Source organism: Paramisgurnus dabryanus, chromosome 23 (genome assembly GCF_030506205.2).
Source record: "Paramisgurnus dabryanus chromosome 23, PD_genome_1.1, whole genome shotgun sequence".
Taxonomy (NCBI): Eukaryota; Metazoa; Chordata; class Actinopteri; order Cypriniformes; family Cobitidae; genus Paramisgurnus; species Paramisgurnus dabryanus.
Window position 1 is genome coordinate 25,761,303 of NC_133359.1, and position 23,186 is coordinate 25,784,488.

The 23,186-nt window shown below is 46.0% G+C and overlaps 3 gene segments (V, D, J or C); 1 reads left to right on the top strand and 2 right to left on the bottom strand.

Annotated features, from left to right (window-relative positions):
• Positions 1–6,754: 6,754 nt before the first annotated feature.
• LOC135781662 (Ig kappa chain V region S211-like) lies at positions 6,755–7,942 on the bottom strand. The segment is given in 2 exon segments: positions 6,755–7,790; positions 7,894–7,942. Coding segments are annotated over 2 exon segments (375 nt in total).
• A 266-nt stretch (positions 7,943–8,208) lies between these two features.
• LOC135781661 (Ig kappa-b4 chain C region-like) lies at positions 8,209–9,807 on the top strand. The segment is given in 2 exon segments: positions 8,209–8,239; positions 9,485–9,807. Coding segments are annotated over 2 exon segments (354 nt in total).
• A 9,944-nt stretch (positions 9,808–19,751) lies between these two features.
• On the bottom strand, positions 19,752–20,226 carry LOC135780953 (probable non-functional immunoglobulin kappa variable 6D-41). The segment is given in 2 exon segments: positions 19,752–20,074; positions 20,178–20,226. Coding segments are annotated over 2 exon segments (372 nt in total).
• Positions 20,227–23,186: the final 2,960 nt, after the last annotated feature.

Below are 23,186 nucleotides of genomic sequence, written 5' to 3' on the forward strand. Positions count from 1 at the left end.
CATTATGGACACATGAATCGGTTGCTGTGGAGACAAGCACCAGATTGTGTTATTAATAGTGCTCACGTGCTATCAGCTAAACAGTCATACTAAGCTGTATCTAACTCACTTTATATTAATGTTCATCAATGTGTTCATACTAAATAATGTCAGTTATATTACATATGATGTATAAATACTGATAATGATGTAAATGTGTCATCTGAGACACGTCTGTTTATATGCTATTGTTATAATGTATGAGGGGAGAAGCTATAGCTATTTCTTAATGTAATGAATGTTTAAGTGCAGTAGTGTTACTCTGGGAATCCTGTGATTATGTGTTGCAGGGAAACCACATCTCACATCTCCACCTGCATTAATTTGGCAAAACTCTCAAATACAGCCACTCATTCATCTCCATTACTACATGCCATGCAACAAAGCCCATGAATACAGCTCTGACTTACCTCTATTAAAGGAGCATCCCTCAGCCTGTGCACCGCCCTATTAAAGGACCACTGCAACCATTACCATTACCCACATCAACGCCTGCTCTGCTCTTCCCTAAGTTGTGCTCTCATTCAGAGTTTTGCTGTGTGCTACCTCTTACATATTGAATGTTGGCTCTCCCCTCTGATATATGTTCTCTGGTGTGCCGAATAAAAGGCTCAAGTTGATTTATCTCTCTCTGTTGTGTTCTGACCGACACCCTGGTACACTGTTATATTCATACGCAACTAGCCCCCTACACTTCAGGTCAGCCTTCGCTACATAATTGTTCAAAAAACGTAATAGATAATAGAAAAATCAGAACAGGTTGGAAAATATGACCAAAACAGAATATAAAGATATCAACAAAGCACCTGAAGAGACTAATTTCAACTTTTATGTACTTCTAAACACTACAAATATACAACTAAATGCATTTAAGAGCTAAGAAAGTGGATTTAGCATGATGTCTCCTTTAAAAGCATGTGATTCACAGAGCAAATGTACACAGAAAATACACGTACGCCTCACTTGAAGATGGAAAACGCTTAGGTTACTCACGTAACCCCGGTTCCCTGAAATAACGGGAACGAAGCATTGCGTCAGTTTGCTGACGCTATGGGGGAAACTCCTGTTTACTCCGTGATTGAAGCCTATTGGTTAACGTCTGTAGAAAATACAGACCAATGACGTTTGAGCCCGCGCGGGGGCGTGGCACACGTCCCTATATAAGCCGGTGAAATACGTCAAGAGCTCATTATTATTCGACTGAAGCGCGCAGCCGAATAACACTCGCTGCGTAGACGTTTGTAGCACGGCCAGCGACGCAATGCTTCGTTCCCGTTATTTCAGGGAACCGGGGTTACGTGAGTAACCTAAGCGTTCCCTTTCAATACGGTTCACTTCGCATTGCGTCAGTTTGCTGACGCTATGGGGGAACGTAATCCCATCCCGCCGTGCATACACAACGGACTGAGGTGCCCTTACCGGAGAGACACTGCATGTGGCCCTAACCCAGCATATACATAGCTCTAGCGAGCGCAAGTGTAAGCACCATATATGAGACAGTAATACGCATACAGTGAAGTTTCTAAACGCACCATGATGCATATACAATAGAGCACGAGACGGCGGGTTCCCTGAGCGCGCCGCGAGCTGTGCATGATTTATTAATAGGTAGCCATGACGGTGAGCTAGCAACGCACCGTGAAGGCATACAGAAACGCAATCGCGTGAATCATTAAGCCGATAAGACCTGTGCTTGTAAGGCAGGGACATCCAGGCTATAAAATCTGACAAACGTAGACGGCGAGGACCAGCCGGCCGCGTTACAAATGTCAATGATAGAAATCCCCGTAGACCAAGCCCAAGATGAAGCCATACCCCTCGTGGAGTGAGCTTTTAAACCAACTGGACAATGTTCATTCAGGGAGGCGTAAGCCAAAGCAATGGCTTCGACGATCCACTTAGATAGCCTCTGTTTAGTGAGCGGCATACCTAAGGAATGTTGTGCGAAGCTTACGAACAGCTGGTCTGACTTGCGGTATGAGGCAGAACGGTCCGTGTATATTCTTAACGCTCTGACGGGGCAGAGCGTGTTCGGGGTTTGTTCGCCGTCCGCCGTCGGAAGGGCGAGAAGTGAAACCACCTGAACTCTAAATGGCGTGGTCAAAACTTTAGGAATGTATCCCGCTCTCGGTCTAAGGATCACTTTGCTATCGTTAGGACCGAATTCCAGACACGACGGGTCAATTGAAAACGCGTGTAAATCGCCTACTCGTTTAACCGATGCCAACGCCAGGAGGAGAGCGGTTTTAAACGAGAGAGCGCGCAGGTCAGCCTGCTCGAGGGGCTCGAAAGGGGGACCGGGCAGCGCTTTCAGGACCGTGGACAGATCCCAAGACGGGACCGTGTTAGGTCGCGGTGGGTGTAGTCTGCGAGCGCCTCTGAGGAATTTAATGATTAGATCATGTTTTCCCACGGTGCGACCGGCGATAAGGGCGTGATTCGCCGTTATCGCCGCCACATACACTTTAAGCGTCGAGGGCGCGCGACCGCTGTCCAGCATTTCCTGCAGAAAGGAGAGAATATGCTCCACTTCACAGGTGTTTGGGTTTAAGTCTTTCGTCGTGCACCAATCAGAAAAAATAGACCACTTTTGAGCGTAAAGGCGCCTGGTAGATGGGGCCCTAGCTTCAGTTAGAGTATTTAACACTCGTCCTGAAAGGCGTGATGGTTGCCGTTCAGAGACCAAATGTGTAGATTCCATAGCTCCGGCTGTGGATGCCATATCGTCCCTCTCGCCTGAGATAGGAGGTCTTTCCTCAGCGGTACTGGCCATGGTGCTGATGTTTTCAGCTGCCATAGGTCGGGGAGCCACGGTTGATTGTGCCAAAACGGAGCGACCAGAATTATCGCGCATTTCGTCTCTCTTATCCTCTGAAGGACCTGTGGTAACAGGGCCACCGGAGGAAAAGCATACAGAAGACACGCCGGCCATGCTTGCGACAGGGCATCGTGATGTCTCGAGAAGAAGATCGGGCAATGCGCGTTCTCGTCTGATGCAAACAGATCGATCTCCGCCCGGCCGAAGACGGTCCATATTCTCTCGACCGTCTGAGGATGCAGTCTCCATTCTCCCGGCGGCGGACCGTTGCGCGAGAGAATGTCTGCACCCGTATTGGCTACACCCGGTACGTGAGTCGCTTTTAACGAACGTACGTTCGCGTGAGCCCATAATAAAAGCCGTTTCGCCAGCCTGGATAGGGAGCGAGATCTCAGCCCTCCTTGGTGGTTTATGAACGAAACCACCGTCATACTGTCCGACCGCACTAGAACGTGTTGATGTTGGAGTTTCGGTCGAAAGTGTCGTAGCGCTAAGATAACCGCCCACATCTCGAGGTGGTTGATATGTAGCTGAGACAACTGGTTGTTCCAAGCACCGAAGGCGAGCTCGCCGTCGCAGTGAGCGCCCCAACCCGTCGCAGACGCATCCGTAGTCACCACTTTCCTCCTGCTCACGGAGCCGAGCTCCGTGCCCGAGAGGAAAAGGTGAGGGGATGTCCATATCGAAAGCGCTTTCACGCAGCTGTACGTGATTTTGATTAATAAGCGGCCCGACAACCAAGCACGGGGCGGAACTTTCGCTTTCAACCAAAACTGAAGCGGCCTCATGAACAGCATTCCCAACGGTATTAGTGGGGATGCTGCTGCCATCAGACCCAGCATTTTCTGGAATCGTTTGAGAGGGAGATGTGAACCCGCTTTGAACGATGCCACCTCGCGTCTGACCGTGAGCGCGCGTTCCTGTGTAAGCCATGCCCGCATCTTTAATGAGTCGAGCGTCGTGCCTAAGAACGTGATTCGCTGCGTGGGGGTGAGCAAACTCTTCTGGAGGTTGATTTTGAACCCCAAATTCTCCAAATGCTGGAGTACAACGGTCTTGTGCGCAGTAATTTCCCTCTCTGACTGTGCCAGAATAAGCCAATCGTCGAGGTAATTCAATATGCGGATGCCGCTCTGTCTGAGAGGGGCGAGAGCCGCATCCGCACATTTGGTAAATGTGCGTGGTGCCAGAGATAATCCGAAGGGCAGAACTTTGTACTGGTATGCTGTCCCGTCGAACGCGAATCTTAGGAACGGCCTGTGACGTGGCGCTATCGGAATGTGAAAGTAAGCGTCTTTCAGATCCACTGATATGAACCAATCGCCCGGTCGAATTAACGCCATGATTCGTCTGGCTGTAAGCATTTTGAACGGCCGTTTGGCAAGAGCGCGATTCAAAACGCGTAGATCCAATATCGGTCTGAGGCCGCCGTCTTTCTTTGGAACGAGAAAATAACGACTGTAAAAGCCTGATTCGCTTTGATCCGCCGGGACCGTCTCTATCGCGTCTTTTAGTAATAAAGAACGCACCTCTTCCCTGAGGATCTGTATACGATCGTCTGGGACAGTGGTGTAGAGAACGCCGCGAAACCGGGGTGGTCTCCGGGCGAATTGAAGTGAATAACCGTGTTGGATTACGTTTAGAATCCAGCCCGGCATACCGGGGGTGGATTGCCAAACGTGAAATTTGACGGCGAGCGTCGATATGCTTATGGACGTTAAGCCGTGTGTGTGTGTTTGTGTGTACAGAGGAGGAAATTTGCTCTTTTTGTGAAAAGGTAAAAATTTGTGTTTCGCTGTTACAGCGAGGGTGTGTCCAGCGCCCGAGGGGACTGAAACACGCAGAACTTTCGAGGGCGGGCCGGCCGAAGCGGGACCAGAGCCTCTTTTCCTCCTCAGACTCTCTTCAGGGAGGCGGTGCCGGCGTCGGGTCCAGCGTAATCCTAGGACGGGGACCGCGGCGTCGAGGCGGGCCAGCCGGTCGTGCAGGACGCTGGCGCTTGACCTCCGGTTCAGCTCTCGGCTGGGGCTGAGCTGGTGCTGGCTTAGGGCGTTGAGTTGGCGGCGGTTTTGGGCGGCCGGTCTCAGACGCTGAGGCAGATCGTTTCGGTAGAAAATGCCGCATAGCCTGCGACGATTTCTGTGCCTCAGTGAAGCGCTGGGTGAACCCCTCCACAGCGGAGCCGAAGAGCCCCGACGGTGACACGGGCGAGTCAAGAAGGGCAACCCGGTCCGTGTCCTTGATGTCCGTCAAGTTCAGCCACAGATGTCTCTCCAGAACAACCAGGCTGGCCATGGCTCTTCCTACAGCCTGAGTGGCGACTTTAGTGGCGCGAAGGGCCAGATCAGTCGCGCTGCGCAGGTTTTGAAAGGTCGACGGGTCCGGACCTGACTCGTCCATGTCACGGAGGAGTTTTGCCTGGTATACCTGCAGTACCGCCATCGTATGGAGAGCGGATGCAGCGTGTCCGTCGGCGGCGTAGGATTTCGACGCCAGGGTCGATGTCAGGCGACAGGGCTTCGACGGATGGTTCAACTTAGCCCTCCATCCGCCGGCTGAAGACGGGCAGAGATGGGCGGCGACAGTTTCCTCGAGCGGCGGCATCTTAGAGTAGCCGTGTTCGTCGGCGCCGTCCACTACGGAGAGGACGTGGGAGACGGCGCTCTGAGCTCGGGTGGAGTGGGGAGCACGCCAGGATTTGGTGAGCTCCTGGTGAACCTCAGGGAAAAACGGCGCCTGCCGTTGGCGGGATGATTGACGGCGCCCGGGCTGCAGAAACCACTCGTCCAACCGGCTGAGTTGAGGCTCTGACGGCGGCGACCACTTGATATTGAGCTCCGCCGTAGCTTGCGTCAAGATGCGGATGAGCTCAGAGTCGTGAGGACGCGACTCGGTAGGTTCATCAGCGGCGGCTGCGTGGGCGTCGTCATCCGAAGCCGCCCAATCCTCCAACTCCTCAGAGGATGACATCATCTCCAAGTTGTCACCGGACCCAAAGGAAACCATGCCGCTAGCACTCGGCAGGGGGCGTAAGTCCTCACGGGCGAAGGTGACAGGATGACGGCGGGGAGACAGAGCACGCGGGGGATGAGCCGGCGTGGACTCGGTCTCAGGGCGTCTTCCAGCTTCACGGCTCCGCTGCTGTTTAGGCGGGAGAGCACGGGAAGCCTTCCGTTTAAAGATCTCGAGGCGGGAGCGCAGCACCGCGATAGGAAGGAGCTCGCAGTGGGCGCAGCCCGCCTCGGTGAGTACGGCCTCGGCGTGGGCAGGACCCAGACAGATGACGCACTCTTTGTGGAAATCCTCCACGGGCAAAGGGGCTCGGCAGGAGCCGCAATGCCGAAGCGACATTATCTCAACGCGCTTCTGCTCTTTTAGATACTCTTTGTAGGCTCACCGGAAAGCGGCAGGGGAACACGCTGGTGTGTTGTAGTCCGCTGCAGTGCTTGGATCGACGGCGAGTAAGGGCTTCTTCTTCGGAGCAGCGAGAAGGTTCGCGCTGAAGGAGAAAAGTAATGAGCTCTTGACGTATTTCACCGGCTTATATAGGGACGTGTGCCACGCCCCCGCGCGGGCTCAAACGTCATTGGTCTGTATTTTCTACAGACGTTAACCAATAGGCTTCAATCACGGAGTAAACAGGAGTTTCCCCCATAGCGTCAGCAAACTGACGCAATGCGAAGTGAACCGTATTGAAAGGGAATCTTTAATTCACAAATGATCTTGAAATTGTGCGCAGCTCATGTCAATGTTCAAATCCTTTTTTGAGCAGCAAGAATGACTTTTATTTCCAAAAATCTGCAGCACTCAGACCCTGACATGGCGGTAAGCGCTTTTCCATGTCAAAGACCATGTTTTCCATGTTTTTTATAAATATGAACGTTGCTGTGTATTTTTGCATGACAATATAAATATGATTTTCACTTCACTCTCAGTGTCACTGATGGATTAGTTGAATCATCTGAACTGAAACAAACCAGTTTTACTTCTCTAAATGAAGGCATTATTCAGTTATGAAGTTGTTTTTGTACCATTTTATAATTCTTAAAACATTTAAAATTGTCCCAATGGATTGTGCTAGCCAATTCCTAACAAAGTATAAAGTTTTATTCTCACCACTATGAACACTGAACTCACTGAAGAAATGTTGGTGCATTTGACCATAATTATTCAAAGATCATCAGATTTGCTGTTTTCCACTGAATTACAAGAACAGACAAATGCAGAAAAAATCCTCTCTTATATTCTCATTTGAAGTTGAAGAGTTTGTGTATGTTGTGCTCTTAACAGTTTCATTATTCAATAGGGGGTTTGAAGAAAATAAAGCAGAAATGAGTTTGATATTAAACCTAAAGTGTGATCGTATTAGTCAAATAATCAAATAATTTTAAGCTACTGCACTCCCTGTGGAATTAATATGCATAAGCAGTTTGGATAGATGATTGTTAAAATTTTTGTCTTTATAAATACTGATAAAAAATATTTGTGTGTGTTCTCCGATCAGTGTTGTGTGTTATTGTGTAGTATGATCATCTGCAGTATCTGTCAGGTGTTTGAGTTCAGTCACTGTGCAGTCTGACTGACAGAGGTTTTTGTATCACTCTTTATCACTGTGTCAACACATTAGTGCTACTTGGATAGTGAAAACTCTGACAGTAATAAACTCCTAAATCTTCAGTCTGAACTCCATTGATGGTCAAAGTGAAATCTGTGTTTGATCCGCTGCCACTGAATCTTGATGGAGTTCCTGACTGAAGGGTTGTTGCATAATATATGAGGAGTTTAGGAGCTTCTCCAGGTCTCTGTAAGTACCAGGCCAAGTAATTACTACTATACACTGCACTGCTCACTTTACAGTTTATTTTAACTTGTTGTCCTGGTTGAACTGCTGATATTGATGGACTCTGAGTAAGAGTGTACTGTCCTCTACACACTGAAAGAAACAACAAGAATGAAATATAAGACAACACTGAAACAAATCAATATTTCACTCTTCAATGAATTAATGATCATGATAAAAATGTTACAACACAAACCTTGAGTAAAGACTGTGAGTGTCCAGATGAAGATGATGATGAAAGTCATTGTTGTTCTTTTGGTTTGTGTGATGATGAAGATTCTGTTCTGTTCTGATCTCAGTCATGAAGTGTTAAACTCACAGCACTATAAACACTCACACATCACTGAAGCATGACAACACAATGCAAAGAAGACAGGAAACTTCTGCTCATACAGACTAATACACTATCATTATTCAATGGACTTCCATACCAACATATTCTGAATAATACAATTGTATAATAATAAATTATAAATAAAGTTTTAAATAAAAGTAAAAACAAATGTCCAAAATGTTCAGAATTAATTTGTCTAAAGCTTCAGGTTTGTGTGTGCAGGTTAAAGAGTTACAAAGTGTCCACACAACACAATGAGAATAAGTGATAAAGAGTGAAAACTGGAGAAATTTTGTAATCGTTTTGTGGTTAACATTCTTAACCTTTAATCATTCAGAGATTTTCACAATAGTTGTTTGTGTTGTGTGATGTTAGTGTTGTATATTCTGCTGTAGTTTGTGTTCAGTCAAGTGTGTAGAGGTTTTTGTACAGCCGCTCTATTAGTTTGTATCACTGTGGTACACATTCGGCAGCGGCACCAGACTGGATGTTGGCAGTAAGTAAATAATTAAATAATAATTTTAATAAAATAAATAACTGTTTATAAATATATACATCATGAATGAAACTCTAGATTGAAATGGATTTATGAAATTAAATTAGGAGTAAAAATCATTTAATGCATGGCAGGGTGTTGATAATTCTTTACATATTAATAATATATTGTGTCGATCAACTTAGTTTGTTATATATGGAGCAACAAATGTAAAATTGAGTTACAAAAACATTATTATTTATTAATAGTTTATGGTGAACTGTAAGGTAAACTCTTTAAACTGCACTTGCACATAAATGTGTTTGTGTGTATTAAAATAAATTATTTTGATTGTTTTGTCTGTATTAACCTACAACTAAAATTTAAGTTAATAAGTGTTAAGCGTGACCCAAGTGCATGTCAATCATGTACATGTGCAACATATTTTTACATTATTTAAATGTTATATATTTATATTATTTACATAAAATACATACATATTATAATTAAACTGTAAAGATTTTTTAACTGTTGTCTTTTGTAGAATTATATTTACATTTATGTTCTTATTACATTTTTGTTTTTTACTTTATTTTACAGTGTAATTATACATTTAAATACTGAGTAATAATGATTAATAACATGAACTTACTATAGAATTGGGGTTTGGTTTAGGGTTAGCTGCATGTAATTATGCATAATTTACTGTTATTACTATAATAATTACTGTAAAATAAAGTTTTACCATTATTGTTTTAAGAACGATCATTTTCAAACCTGACAAACATTAAAATCGAATACTGTGAATATAAGCTTTCACTTCAAAAGAGAAAAATTATATTAGCAATATGATTAAATAACCTTAAAATTATTTAGGAGACCAAAATATTTATAATCAAGTTATTTAATGTTTAACATGGAAAGAGTGAAGTTATTTTCTTTCTTGTGTGAGTTATTGACTATTGATGTGATTGTCAGAAAACAGTCCCCCTAAAGTGAGCGTCCTGCCGCCGTCCAGTGAAGAGATTTCCACAAAGCAAACAGCAACACTGATGTGTGTGGCCAACAAGGGCTTCCCCTCAGACTGGAGTCTGAACTGGAAGGTGGACGGGATCAGCAGCAGGTCTCAGTACAGCAGTGTTGCTCTCCTGGAGAAGGACGGTCTGTACAGCTGGAGCAGCAGTCTGACTCTCTCTGAGCAGGAGTGGAGCTCAGTGATCTCAGTCAGCTGTGAGCTCACACAGAAAGACCAGCGTGATAAAGTCACTGGAGAATTGAGGAGAGATCAGTGTTCACAGTAGATCCACTCACTCTCACATCAAGACTAACAGACTAACTGTGTTTCTCTTCATTTCTCTCTCACATCAAACAACACAAGTCTATGTCTGCTTTATTCATTCACTCATGATTGTGTGACAATTCATCAAATAAAATCATATTCTATCTTTATGTCTTTGACTCATTTTGTCTGTTTTGAATATGAAAGCTTTCATTTTATAAATAAACCTGACTCAATGAAGCATGAAAACACCTGCAGATGAAGTAATTTTACATAACTGTCAGTCAAATGAAGAACCTCAGACATGCTGTGATCTTGATCAATGATTATAAGTAAGGGATAAGGGATAATGTAGAGGCAGCCGGTAGTTATCGGGAAATAAGACCCGACAGTGTGATCAGGACCCGACACAAAGCGGAGGGTCTTGTATCACACTGAAGGGGCTTATTTCCCGATAACTACCGGCTGCCTCTACATCAGGGGTGTCAAACTCATTTTAGGCGGAGGGCCGGATGGTAAATAACGCCATGAAGTGCGGGCCGGATAATTTTTTTAAACCTTAGTGTGCTGATAATTGTGTTAAAATTAACTAAACAAACCAATTAATTAGTTTGTTCAGCAAGAAAACTAGAGAAACACACAGCTCTATGAAAACTACATTTCATAAGGTCACACTCATACTGTGTATTATACACACAAATTTACATCTGAACAAAACCCACTGGCCCTATAGGTTGAAAAGCTTTAATTTAACTTCTTTTGCCTTAATGCCAAAATTATTTATAAACCATTCACTTTTCTTTGGAATATATTTGTAATGAGAACAGTCATTTAGAAAATGAAAATGCTAGATGGGGCAGTGGCCCAAACCAAAAATGGCACTATGGGGGGTGGTACTATTATTATGGTTTTAATAAAGTATTATAAATATGATGTGTTATATTACTAGCATGTGATTATAATGGGAAATATAATAAGAATTAAAGTGTGACAATCTGCTAAATATTCAATATGATTTACCTGCTGGCTTGATGGAGCTTTGAATCCATGTTTGCAATGTTGAACTGCTGCTAAAAGCCTCTCTTTCCGTTCTCTGTCGTTATTTTGTGAAGGCATTGGTGTTTTTTGTATTTTTTGTCTACAAAGTGTGCCAACAACAGCAAATTTAGTGTTTATATTAACTTAGATCTGATCGGGAACATTAAATCGATTAGACAAGCATTGTAACGTTAATAAGAAGTTAATTTTGTTGTTGTTTGCTTGCTAAGTTGTTAGCACTTTTAGAACACTGATAGCAAATCATTACCGGAAGAAATACACAAACAAACTTCCACATTACTAATTCTGTTGTTTAACAACTGATTTAATGTAATGAATCTACCTGTTAATGCAACGAACTTCGGAAACTGTCGTCTTCGCTCTCCAGGCAGAGAGTGGACACAGAGATGCTGCGGAGCGGGCGGGAAAACACGAAGTGGATCACCGGAATAAGTGGAACTTTAGCGGAGCAGTAACAATAAAATGGCAAGATTTTTGGGCACCGTGTTAAGTCTATGTTCCGCGTTTTGCTGCTTTCCGCAAGTCTCTCATATTAAAAACGAACTAGACACCCGCCTAAAAGGGTTTTTAAAATATGTATTTAATATTTAATAATACTGTATAAATAATCACGCGGGCCGGATTGGACACCTTTGCGGGCCGTATCCGGCCCGCGGGCCGCATGTTTGACACCCCTGCTCTACATTATCCCGCTTATTACACGGCTACTTGCCACATAAGAAAAAAACTGGACATGAATATGAATTTGAAACATTTTATTGGCATATTTGTTTTAAATTAACATTTTTATCCTTCCACGAAACTTTGCACAGATGCATAAAATGATCGTAATACCTTATTAAGATCCTCTGCTTCATACTTGTCTATCTCCATTTTTTTCTCTTTAACCAGTCTTTGAGAAGTTTTAATCCCCATTCTGTATTTTTTGTGTGTTGGCTTCGTAGCTGTCATGCTCTATTTTGTCAAGTTCAGTCTCAGTAAGCTGTCTGTGTCTTGTCGTTGTTCGTTTTTCTATCCACTGTTTAAATGTTTTGTTTTTTCCGTACATGTTAAAATTAATGTCAAAATGTTCCATTTGTAGTTGTGGTTGTCCAGTGTTTGTCACAAGATGGCGCCAAACAGTAATATTTATTGGCGCGGAGCGATTTTAATCGTACAAGTAGTACCGGCTAATCGTTATTACTTTGGAGTGGTTATTATTTGAAAAGAACGAACCTGCAAATGTCTCAACTGACCAATCAGAATCAAGCATTCCAGACAGCCGTGTAATAAAGAGATATTAAAGTATAAACATGTGTGACAGTCAGATATATTTGATGTGTCAGTGGGTTTAGTTTGATAGTTATTCTGTGTGTTTCCAGTATTACTGTGACATTAAACTCTTGTGAGGATTCTGAACATCTGCTGATGGATCTGAGAGAAACACAAACACTCACACTGATGATGTAAATATGAACTGAAGTCACTCAGTTTTACTTTTTAACACTTTATTGTGTGAAATGAGACTCAGTTGAGTTTGACTCATGGAGAGATTTGGAGTTTTGTTTCTATTCATCAGTTTACATTGAGTCTCCTCTCAGCAGTCAGACTGAACTTTAATCAATGTTTTATTCTCATGTGACTCATTCTTTAGTATCTGTGATACAGCTGTTGACTGAATGATACTGACTGATGTTTCTCTATATGAGTGATTATCATCAGATTAAAAAATATCATGAATTAAACTGTAGTAAAAAATAATTTTGTTTGTTTATAATAAAGTAATGAAGTTGTGTGTTTAAAACAAATGAATACAGACAGACAATAAATTAATGATACGATTTACAATAGAGACAGAGCGCAGCGCGTCATAACCTGAAAACCACGCCCACCGGGGGGGGAAACAATCCAACCGTCTCCATTGACTTTGTATTGCGAGAGGCTGCCTCCTTGTCATTTCTGGCTTATAACAAAAAACAGAATAATGCCTAAAAGCTGCTGTGTGACAATATGTAAAGCTAACAAGCCAAAGAACCCAGAAATAAGTTTTTATAAGATGTCGACCTCAAAAAACGAGCGTTTAAAAACACAAAAGTGGAAAACAGGCAACTTTCATAGTACTCCTATTAGTAGAACTGCGTCCACTAGGGGGAAATGTAGTCTGCGATCCACTTTTTTCTCCTTAAAGGTTGGGTTTTACTGCTCGACAGCTTATAAAAACTTATTTCTGGGTTCTTTGGCTTGTTAGCTGTACATATTGTCACACAGCAGTTCCCTTTCAGTCGGTCACTACGACGTCACGTCGTGACCGACGAATTGGGAACCGCTTCGCGGGTGACCTATCTACTTCGAGAACTATAAGAAACGCCAATGAACTTGGCATGCAGGTATTTGCATAATGCCGGCGCCGCCCCGCCAGGTGCGTATATAAGGCGCAGGTGCACAATACCAAATTAGCTTTATTGCTTCGAAGCCGGCAGACATCTGCTCACGAGAAGCTATTCTGAAAAAACTGATCTTCGTAGATCCTGTTCTGTGGGAAAAAAGATCTCAGCTTGCCAAAGTTGGTTGGGCGAAGACACCTCAGCGGAGGCTCGCAGTGTTTTTTCTCCACCCTTTCTCTCTCTCTCTGTCTCTTTAATCAGGACTTGAGTTCGAGTGAGTGCGTTGCCTCTCCCTGTGTGTTTCACCAGCTTGCACAAAAGAGTGATTTCCCTAAAAGAGCAGCACGTTTGAGCTTTGTGTCTTTTTAAAGACAGCCACTCATTCGTGTCACGGTCGGGGTCGTCTTTTTAAAGATGGATTTCCGTCCGTGTTCGGTTTCTGGATGCGGTGTGTTCATCGCCCCCCGGGATGGCCACCAGCGTTGTCTTTCGTGTCTGGGGCTCCAGCATGCAGAGGCAGCGTTGCGTGATAGTTCATGCTCCATCTGTGAGGGCATGACTATGGCGGATTTGCGGAGACGGGTGTCGTTTCTCCGGGAACGGCGCCCGCCTTCCAAGTCTGGTGCTGCTAAGAGCGCAGCTACCAGACTTGCGAAGGATGACCTCCGTATAACGGTGCTGGGTCGGTCTGCTGGTTCGTCCAGCAGCTCCCAGCGCCCTGATCCGTTGCCAGCGGAGGTCCCGATGGAGACGAGCGGCCCGTGTTCTACGGTGTCCTCGCGCTCTGTCGAGCCTCCACCCGACGCGATGTCCACCGTAACATCGGAAGGGGGGTTGTCAGCCTCGGACGTCGATCCGGATCCGCTCCCGCCTTCGGGCCAGGTTGCGGCTTCTGTGTTCGACCCCGAGATGGCAGCCATGCTCGCTCGGGCGGCGGAGGCGGTCGGCTTGGAGTGGACTAAACCTCCCCCACCTGAACCGTCCCGCCTCGATGATTGGTTCTTCGGGGGTGCCAGGGCTTCTCAGTCCTCGCCCCCGGTGCCTTTCTTCCCCGAGGTGCATGAAGAGCTGACGCGGTCGTGGAAAACCCCGTTTTCCGCCCGGAACCGACCGTTTCAGCCTTCACCCCTCACCTCTCTCGAGGGTGGAGATGCCAAGGGGTACACTGGTATCCCGTCAGTGGAGCGGCCGGTCGCGATGCAGTTGTGTCCGGCCGGTGTCGCTTCCTCCTGGCGGGACCAGCCTACTCTCCCCTCACGGGCCTGTAAGCAGTCTTCGGCGCTGTCCGGTGCTGCTTATAAGGCTTGTGGGGAGGCAGCCTCTGCCCTGCATGCCATGGCATTGCTGCAGGTCCACCAGGCTAAGGCTCTGAGGGACCTGCACGCGGGAGGTCACGACTCGGCGGAGTTCTCTGAACTGCGTGCGGCTACGGATCTGGCGCTTCGTGCGACCAAGGTCACCGCACGCGCCGTCGGGCGTGCGATGTCTACCCTGGTAGTCCAGGAACGCCATCTCTGGCTGTGTCTGGCGGACATGAAGGACGCCGATAAAACCCGGCTCCTGAATGCTCCGGTTTCCCAGACCGGCCTGTTCGGCGAGACGGTCGAGGAGTTTGCGCAGCAATTCTCCGCGGCCAAGAAGCAGACTGAGGCCATCGCTCAGATCATGCCACGTCGGAAGCGTCCTGCGCCTGCCCCATCCACGTCGGCGCCTCAGCCTGCTCCTCGCCGAGGGCGTCCTGCGGCGGCCGCCTCCGTTCCTCCCCGGGGCTCTTCTAAGAAGCGAGGAACCGGTCGTCAGCTGCCCGCCCCGCCCGCTCAGCCCGCTTCAAAGGGTGGAAAAAGAAAATCGAAGCGGCCCTGAGACGGGCGACCTAGAGATGGAGGGGATCGCTCTTCGGGAGATGGTGAAAGCACCACTCCCCCCACCGGAGGAGGGCCGGTTGGGGAATCCTTTGTTTCAATTTTCTGTTCCGCCGACTTTTCAGTCGGCACCCACAATTCCACAAAAAGAGCGAATTCCACTTCCATCTCTAGGTCTTCAGATGAGCGCCGGAGACACGAGCGGGCTCATAACCCCCCCTCGTTCTCCGACTCATCAGAGGAGTACGAGAGCAACGCACGGGCTCATAACCCCTCCGCGCTCTCTGTCTTCTCAGGGGAGAGAAGACAATCACGGGCTCATAACCCATCGTCTTCCTCCCCCTTCGCCAGAGGGTGCATCGAGTGGCGTGAGGTGTCTCCAGCAGAGCCTCCCTTACTCACCCACCCAGCAGCGGACTCAGGTGAGTGTTATCATGCACAACACTGCTGTCGGTGCGGCCAATACGCACACACCGGCGATCACCTCCGTTGCGCCCGCCGCGGGTACACCGATCGTGCCTTTAGTCCCTCTCGCACGGTGTCTGGGGGCGTGGGAACAGCTTCCCAGCCCGTCACGTTGGCTTTTACGCACGATTCGTCTCGGCTACGCGATCCAATTTGCCCGGCATCCCCCCAAATTCTCCGGCGTTCGTTTCACTGCGGTGAGAGCTGCCGATGCGCACGTCCTCCGTGCGGAGATCGCTGTCCTACTGGCGAAGGACGCGATCGAGCCGGTCCCTCCAGCCGAGATGAGGTCGGGGTTTTACAGCCCTTACTTTATTGTACCCAAGAAAAGCGGCGGCTTGCGACCGATCCTGGACCTGCGTTCGCTGAACCGTGCACTTCACAGAATGCCGTTCAAGATGCTGACGCCCAAACGCATATTTCCATGCATTCGTCCAAACGATTGGTTCGCATCCATCGACCTGAAGGACGCTTACTTCCACGTATCGATTCTCCCCCGGCACAGGCCGTTTCTCCGCTTTGCGTTCGAGGGGCGAGCATACCAGTACAAAGTCCTCCCGTTCGGGCTCTCTCTGTCTCCCCGTGTATTCACCAAAGTAGTGGAGGGGGCTTTAAAACCCCTGAGAGAGAAAGGTGTGCGCATTCTCGCGTATTTAGACGATTGGCTCATAATAGCTCAAACACGTCAGACGCTGTGCGATCACAGAGATTTAACTCTAAAACACCTCGCTCGTTTGGGTCTTCGGGTCAACTGGGAAAAGAGCAAGCTTTGCCCCGTGCAGAGAATCTCTTTTCTCGGGATGGAACTGGACTCGATCGTTTTGACAGCTCGTCTAACAGAAGCGCGTGTACAGTCGATTCTGACTTGCCTGAATACATTCAAGAGCAAAAGCGCGGTCCCGCTGAAACAATTTCAGAAGCTCCTGGGGCATATGGCAGCAGCTGCAGCTGTAACTCCGCTCGGACTGCTTCATATGCAACCGCTTCAGCATTGGCTTCACGATCGAGTCCCGAGGAGAGCGTGGCTGCGCGGCATTCACCGTGTTATCATTACACCTGCGTGTCGTCGCACTTTCACTCCGTGGTCAGACCGTGCGTTTCTCCGAGCCGGTGTGCCTCTGAGACAGGTCTCCAGGCATGCAATAGTATGCACAGATGCTTCGGACACGGGGTGGGGGGCCACGTACGATGGGCTTGCGGCTTCGGGGGTCTGGACGGCACCCCAGCTGCATTGGCACATAAATTGCCGAGAAATGTGGGCTGTATATCTTGCGCTCGTCCGTTTCAGCAACGAGTTACGGGGCAAAGATGTATTAGTTCGAACAGACAACACTGCGACCGTGGCGTACATCAATCGTCAAGGCGGTTTACGCTCACGTCACCTGTCGCATCTCGCCCGTCACCTCCTCACTTGGAGTCAGAAGAATTTGAGGTCTCTTCGTGCCATTTACATTCCGGGCACGCTCAATGTAGAGGCGGATGCGCTCTCTCGGGCTGCGCGTCCCGGCGAATGGCGGCTCCACCCCATTGCGGTTCAGCAGATTTGGAGACGTTTCGGCAAAGCGCAGATAGATCTGTTTGCTTCCCCAGAGACGACCCATTGTCGCCTGTTCTATTCACTAGCCGACGACTCGCTCGGCGTGGATGCATTGGCACACAGCTGGCCGCGAAACATGCGCAAATACGCGTTCCCTCCGGTGAGCCTCATTGCGCAAACCCTATGCAAAATCCGGGAGGACGAGGAGAGCGTGCTGTTGGTGGCACCGTATTGGACAACCAGGAGTTGGTTTCCAGAACTCTCTCTCCTCGCGACAGCCCCTCCTTGGAAGATTCCCCTGAGGAAGGACCTTCTTTCTCAACAAGAGGGCACATTATGGCACCCGCGCCCCGACCTGTGGAACCTCCATGTGTGGTCTCTGGACGGGGCACGGAGGATTTGAGTGATTTACCGCAAGAGGTATCTAACACTATTGCTGCAGCGCGAGCGCCGTCTACGAGACAGGCTTACGCGCTTAAATGGAACCTGTTTGTCGACTGGTGTTCTTCCCAAAGTGAAAACCCCCGAGAATGCCCGATTAGTGTTGTGCTTTTATATCTCCAGCGTCGTTTGGAGAATAGGCTGTCACCATCCACTATTAAGGTCGATATCGCTGCGATATCAGCTCACCATTCACCCGTAAACGGTAGAACAGTGGGTCAGCACGACCTGGTCATTAGATTTCTCAGAGGCGCTCGAAGACTGAATCCTTCGCGTCCTCCCTCTATTCCTCCTTGGGACCTGTCCTTGGTGCTGAAATCACTCCAGGAAGCCCCATTTGAGCCTCTGCATAGTGTGAGTGTTAAATTTCTTACTATGAAAACATTAACTCTCCTTGCTTTGGCTTCTGTTAAGAGGATAGGGGATATTCACGCATTTTCGGTCGATGAATCGTGCCTTCAGTTCGGGCCGGCTGCATCCAGCGTAACACTGAGACCCCGGCCCGGCTTTGTGCCCAAAGTTCCCACCACTCCTTTCAGAGATCAAGTGGTGAACCTCCAAGCGCTGCCTTTGGAGGAGGCAGACCCAGCCATGGCTTTGTTATGCCCTGTTCGTGCACTACGTGTGTATATAGACAGGACGCAAAGTTTTAGGACCTCAGATCAGCTCTTTGTTTGTTACGGTGGTCAGCAGAAAGGAAAAGCTGTCACCAAGCAGAGGATGTCCCATTGGATTGTGGATACTATAGCCCTTGCATATCAAAAGCAGAATGTGCCTTGTCCATTTAATTTACGTGCTCACTCTACACGCAGTGTGGCATCATCTTGGGCACTGGCTCGCGGTTCCTCGCTAACAGATATTTGTAGAGCTGCAGGCTGGGCGACACCTAATACGTTCACAAGATTCTATAGTGTTCGTGTCGAACCGGTTTCCACTCGGGTTCTTTCTACTAACTAGTTAAGAATGCCGGGGGTCGGCTCGTGTGTCGGCTTGGAGCCTCTATTTTGGTGCTGCACATCTGCACCAATATGGAAGGCCATCGGGGCAAGAACGTCTAAAAAACTGTTTTTGCCTCTCCTCCACCGCCCTGATAGCTGGTGTTGCGGAGCATCCGCTGTCAACCTATCACTGATGTATTCTCTGTAAACCTGTGTAGGCTAGGCGTCCACATTTGTCCCCTACGTGGGGTTCATTTGTGTGTATACTCCGTGGGGTACTAATCCTCCACGCTTTCCTTAGCAGAGCCTGCTCTGCATCTCTCTGCATAATATGTTTTGTTCAGAGACTTTTTATGAGCAACCTATCGGTTGTTTCATATTTTATGTCATCCATTCAACCTTCTTAGGGGATGGCTTCCGCAGTGTTCTAGCTCCGCTCAGTTTAGACGCTTCCCCAGTTCGCTGCTTCACTATCGTGGGTTAAGGAACAGGTAGTGACCGGCCTTCTGCATTTCGCCTTAGGTTCCGCCCCTTACGTGGAGGGCGGAGGGCTTTTACAGACACTGGAAGGGTTCAGCTGCAGTGGCGTTTTGGTAGGGATTTTGGTGACGTCGTAGTGACCGACTGAAAGGGAACGTCTCGGTTACGTATGTAACCCTCGTTCCCTGAAGGAAGGGAACGGAGACGTCACGTCCCGTCGCCACAGTTTGCTGTTCCATTGCTGTTTTCAGGCCGGGCACTGCTGCTCGGCTTCTCAGCAATAATATAGCTAATTTGGTATTGTGCACCTGCGCCTTATATACGCACCTGGCGGGGCGGCGCCGGCATTATGCAAATACCTGCATGCCAAGTTCATTGGCGTTTCTTATAGTTCTCGAAGTAGATAGGTCACCCGCGAAGCGGTTCCCAATTCGTCGGTCACGACGTGACGTCTCCGTTCCCTTCCTTCAGGGAACGAGGGTTACATACGTAACCGAGACGTTTTTAGGCATTATTCTGTTTTTTGTTATAAGCCAGAAATGACAAGGAGGCGGCCTCTCGCAATACAAAGTCAATGGAGACGGTTGGATTGTTTTCCCCCCCGGTGGGCGTGTTTTTCAAATTTGCATAACTGCGCTCTGTCTCTATTATCAAAAATGTAAATAAATAATCAATAAAATGTATAATTATCTATAAAGTTGTCATTTAAATAAACTATAGTAGAAAATAAATGAGCTGCATCATCATCTGCAGTATCTGTCAGGTTTATGAGTTCAGTCACTGTGCAGTCTGACTGACAGAGGTTTTTGTATCACTCTTTATCACTGTGTCAACACCCAGCTACTAGGTATGTGGAAACTCTGACAGTAATAATCTCCTGAATCTTCAGTCTGAACTCCACTGATGGTCAAAGTGAAATCTGTGTTTGATCCGCTGCCACTGAATCTTGATGGAGTTCCTGTGTAGAGGGTTGTTGCATAATATATGAGGAGTTTAGGAGCTTCTCCAGGTTTCTGTAAGTACCAGTGTAAGTAATTACCACCATGCACTGCACTGCTGACTTGACAGTTTATTTTAACTTGTTGTCCTGGTTGAACTGCTGTTATTGATGGACTCTGAGTAACAGTGTACTGTCCTCTACCCACTGAAAGAAACAACAAGAATGAAATATAAGACAACACTGAAACAAATCAATATTTCACTCTTCAATGAATTAATGATGATGATAAAAATGTTACAACACAAACCTTGAGTAAAGACTGTGAGTGTCCAGATGAAGATGATGATGAAAGTCATTGTTGTTCTTTTGGTTTGTGTGATGATGAAGATTCTGTTCTGTTCTGATCTCAGTCATGAAGTGTTAAACTCACAGCACTATAAACACTCACACATCACTGAAGCATGACAACACAATGCAAACTCACTCTCACTCCATTTACATAATTTATCTGAACAGACTTTTTCATTTGAACATAGTCAGTGACTTCTTCCTACAATAAGTATTAAACCTGATTTTTAATTCAAACATTAGTGTTTACAAGAAACCTTAGTTAGTTGAAAAATGTGCGCACACACATACTGTGCACTGACTTTTGTAGAACATATTTTATTGCACAAATAAAATAATGAGACTCATTTTAATTTGTCAGCTAAAAGGCAATCAATGTTATCATTTTAATTTTGCATTACTTAATTTAAGAGACATTACGAATTAAACTTATAAAATAAAAATATTTGCAAATATGATGTCCATGCCCTGCTGATTTCAGAAGATCTGTCCTATGAGTGTCTGAGTTGTTTGTTTTCAGAGTCCCAAGCCTTCACTTAAACCTTTTCAAGACTCACTGTCATAATCTCAATAGTGTCAGAATAATCTCAGTACAAAAGCATCATAACACACATCATCACATCATAACAGTTTCCACATCACATTCATGCAGACCTGTATAACACCACACTTTCAGATCTCATACAGGTTAGATGAGTATTTGGGTAACATCAACAACGACTGGGTTTCAGTATTACAATCTGATGTAAATGTCACAGATACTTGGATGCAGAATCACATCTGGACCTCCACTCTCTTATCTACATTCACTTATGTAATGTTTTCTTCTGACGTCTGTTGTTTGTCCAAGAGCTCCACCTTGTGGTTCAATACAATATGACATGAAAAAATAATTGTATCTTCAGTTAAGTAGATCTTTTAAATAAACAGTATCAGAAATAACTAAAGAACAACTGTTTATTTTCACATCTACTGACATCTAATCTTCACTTGTTAAAAAATACTTTGATAAATAAAAAAAGTGTTTGCAAAGTGCACACTCATAGTGTACATATGCGTGGTGCATACTGCAAATAAATAAATAAATATAAAAACAGGTATGTACAGGAAATATGTAACAACTACACATTTGTGCCCTTTGCACATAGGCGAGGTGCATTCATTGAAAGCAAGCCTACGAGTGGCCATTATTGGCCCACTTAGGGCTTGCCTTAGGGCCCCCAGCAGGCAGCCCTCACTTAGCCCCCAGAAAGCCCCTATCTGGCCCACACAAGTCCGGCGCAGGCAGCACTCACTTAGCCCCAGCAAACCCATAGGCCAGGGTTCCCGAAATCTTACCCCGGAGGGCCGGAGCACTGCAGAAGTTTAGCTACAAACCTGATCAAACAAACCTGAGCAAGCTAATCAAGGTCTTCATGATCACTAGAAAATCATTGGTGGGTAAGTTTGATTAGGGTTGAGTTAAACTCTGTAGTCCTCGGCCCTCCAGAGTATGATTTTGGGAACTCTGCCATAGGCCCACACAGGGCCTGCATTATTAACTCTTTCACCGCCAGCGTTTTTAAAAAAAGTTGCCAGCCAGCGCCAGCGTTTTTCATGATTTTCACCAAAGTTTAATGCCTTCCAGAAAATTTTCTTCTTTAAATATATAAACATACAATATACCAAATGAAAGAACAGACCCTCTGCTTTCAAAAAAAAAAAAAAAAAACGTTTCATCCTACCTTCAGTGGTTATTTTGTAAACAGCTTTTGAATACGGGTAGGTTTCTGCAAAAACACCATATTTTGAGCAAAAAGCAGAGATAATAAAAAATTTTTGTGACAGACTTTTCATAGAGATTCCATTCAGAGCGATCTTTAAAACAGACACGGACATGCAGCAGCTTGCCATAGGGCAATACTTCCGGGTTTAAAAAGTTGCGGAAAGGCGCCACCTAGTGGATAATAGCGGTATTGCGGAAAGACGGAAAATCTTGTCATTGGCGGGGAAGCGTTTTCTCTTAATTGACGAGATATCTCGCCAATGGCGGTGAAAGAGTTAATCTACTTTACAACAGTGGTTCTCAACTCTGTTCCTGGAGGCCCACTGCTCTGCACATTTTGTATGTCTCTTTTATCTGGCAGACTTAGTTCAGTTCATAGGGATCTCTACTGATGAGCTGATGATTTGAATCAGGTGTGTTAAATAAGGGAGACATACAAAATGTGCAGAGCAGTGGGCCTCCAGGAATGTAGATGAGAACCACTGATCGACAACATGTTTCACTATAAATACTTTCAGCTACTACAACTTAAGTCTTTGTGAAAAACTATTATACATCTGATGAAATGGATGATGTCACCCCATAACTAATATATGTATTGTCAAAAATGTACAGTCAAAGGGATTTCAAGCCAATGGATTCATTAAATACAAAGCTGTAATTAAATTTAATTCAATTTTAACATCCTCAAAGGGACTACAAATGATCCATACAAATATAAAAATAATATAAATGAACAAAAAATAAATTATTACTTTGAGCTTTGCCATTTAATACTACAAAACATATTTTTAAAGGGCCCATATTTCGTGGCTAAAATGCACATTACTTATTGTATTACACCAAGTACAAAGTGTTTGCGTGGTTTATGGTAAAAAAAAAACACTTTATTTTCCACATACCGTACATTTTTGTAGCTCTTCTAAGTTTTGTACAAAGCGGTGTGAACCGATTGGCCAGCTATCCAGTGCGTTGTGATTGGCCGAATACCTCAATTACGTAAACGGAAATGTGACACTCCTTACCATGTTTTGAAACATGTGCTCCCAAAGCAATATTGAAAGCCAGGAGATAATATCGTATTTACTACCTTATCAATCCGAGCCTGAATCTGGCCCAGAAAACATATATGGCTAAGCTGAACGATCAACTTTACCAGCGCGATGTAAGCAGAACATAACAGATTGGTAAGGTAAGGATACT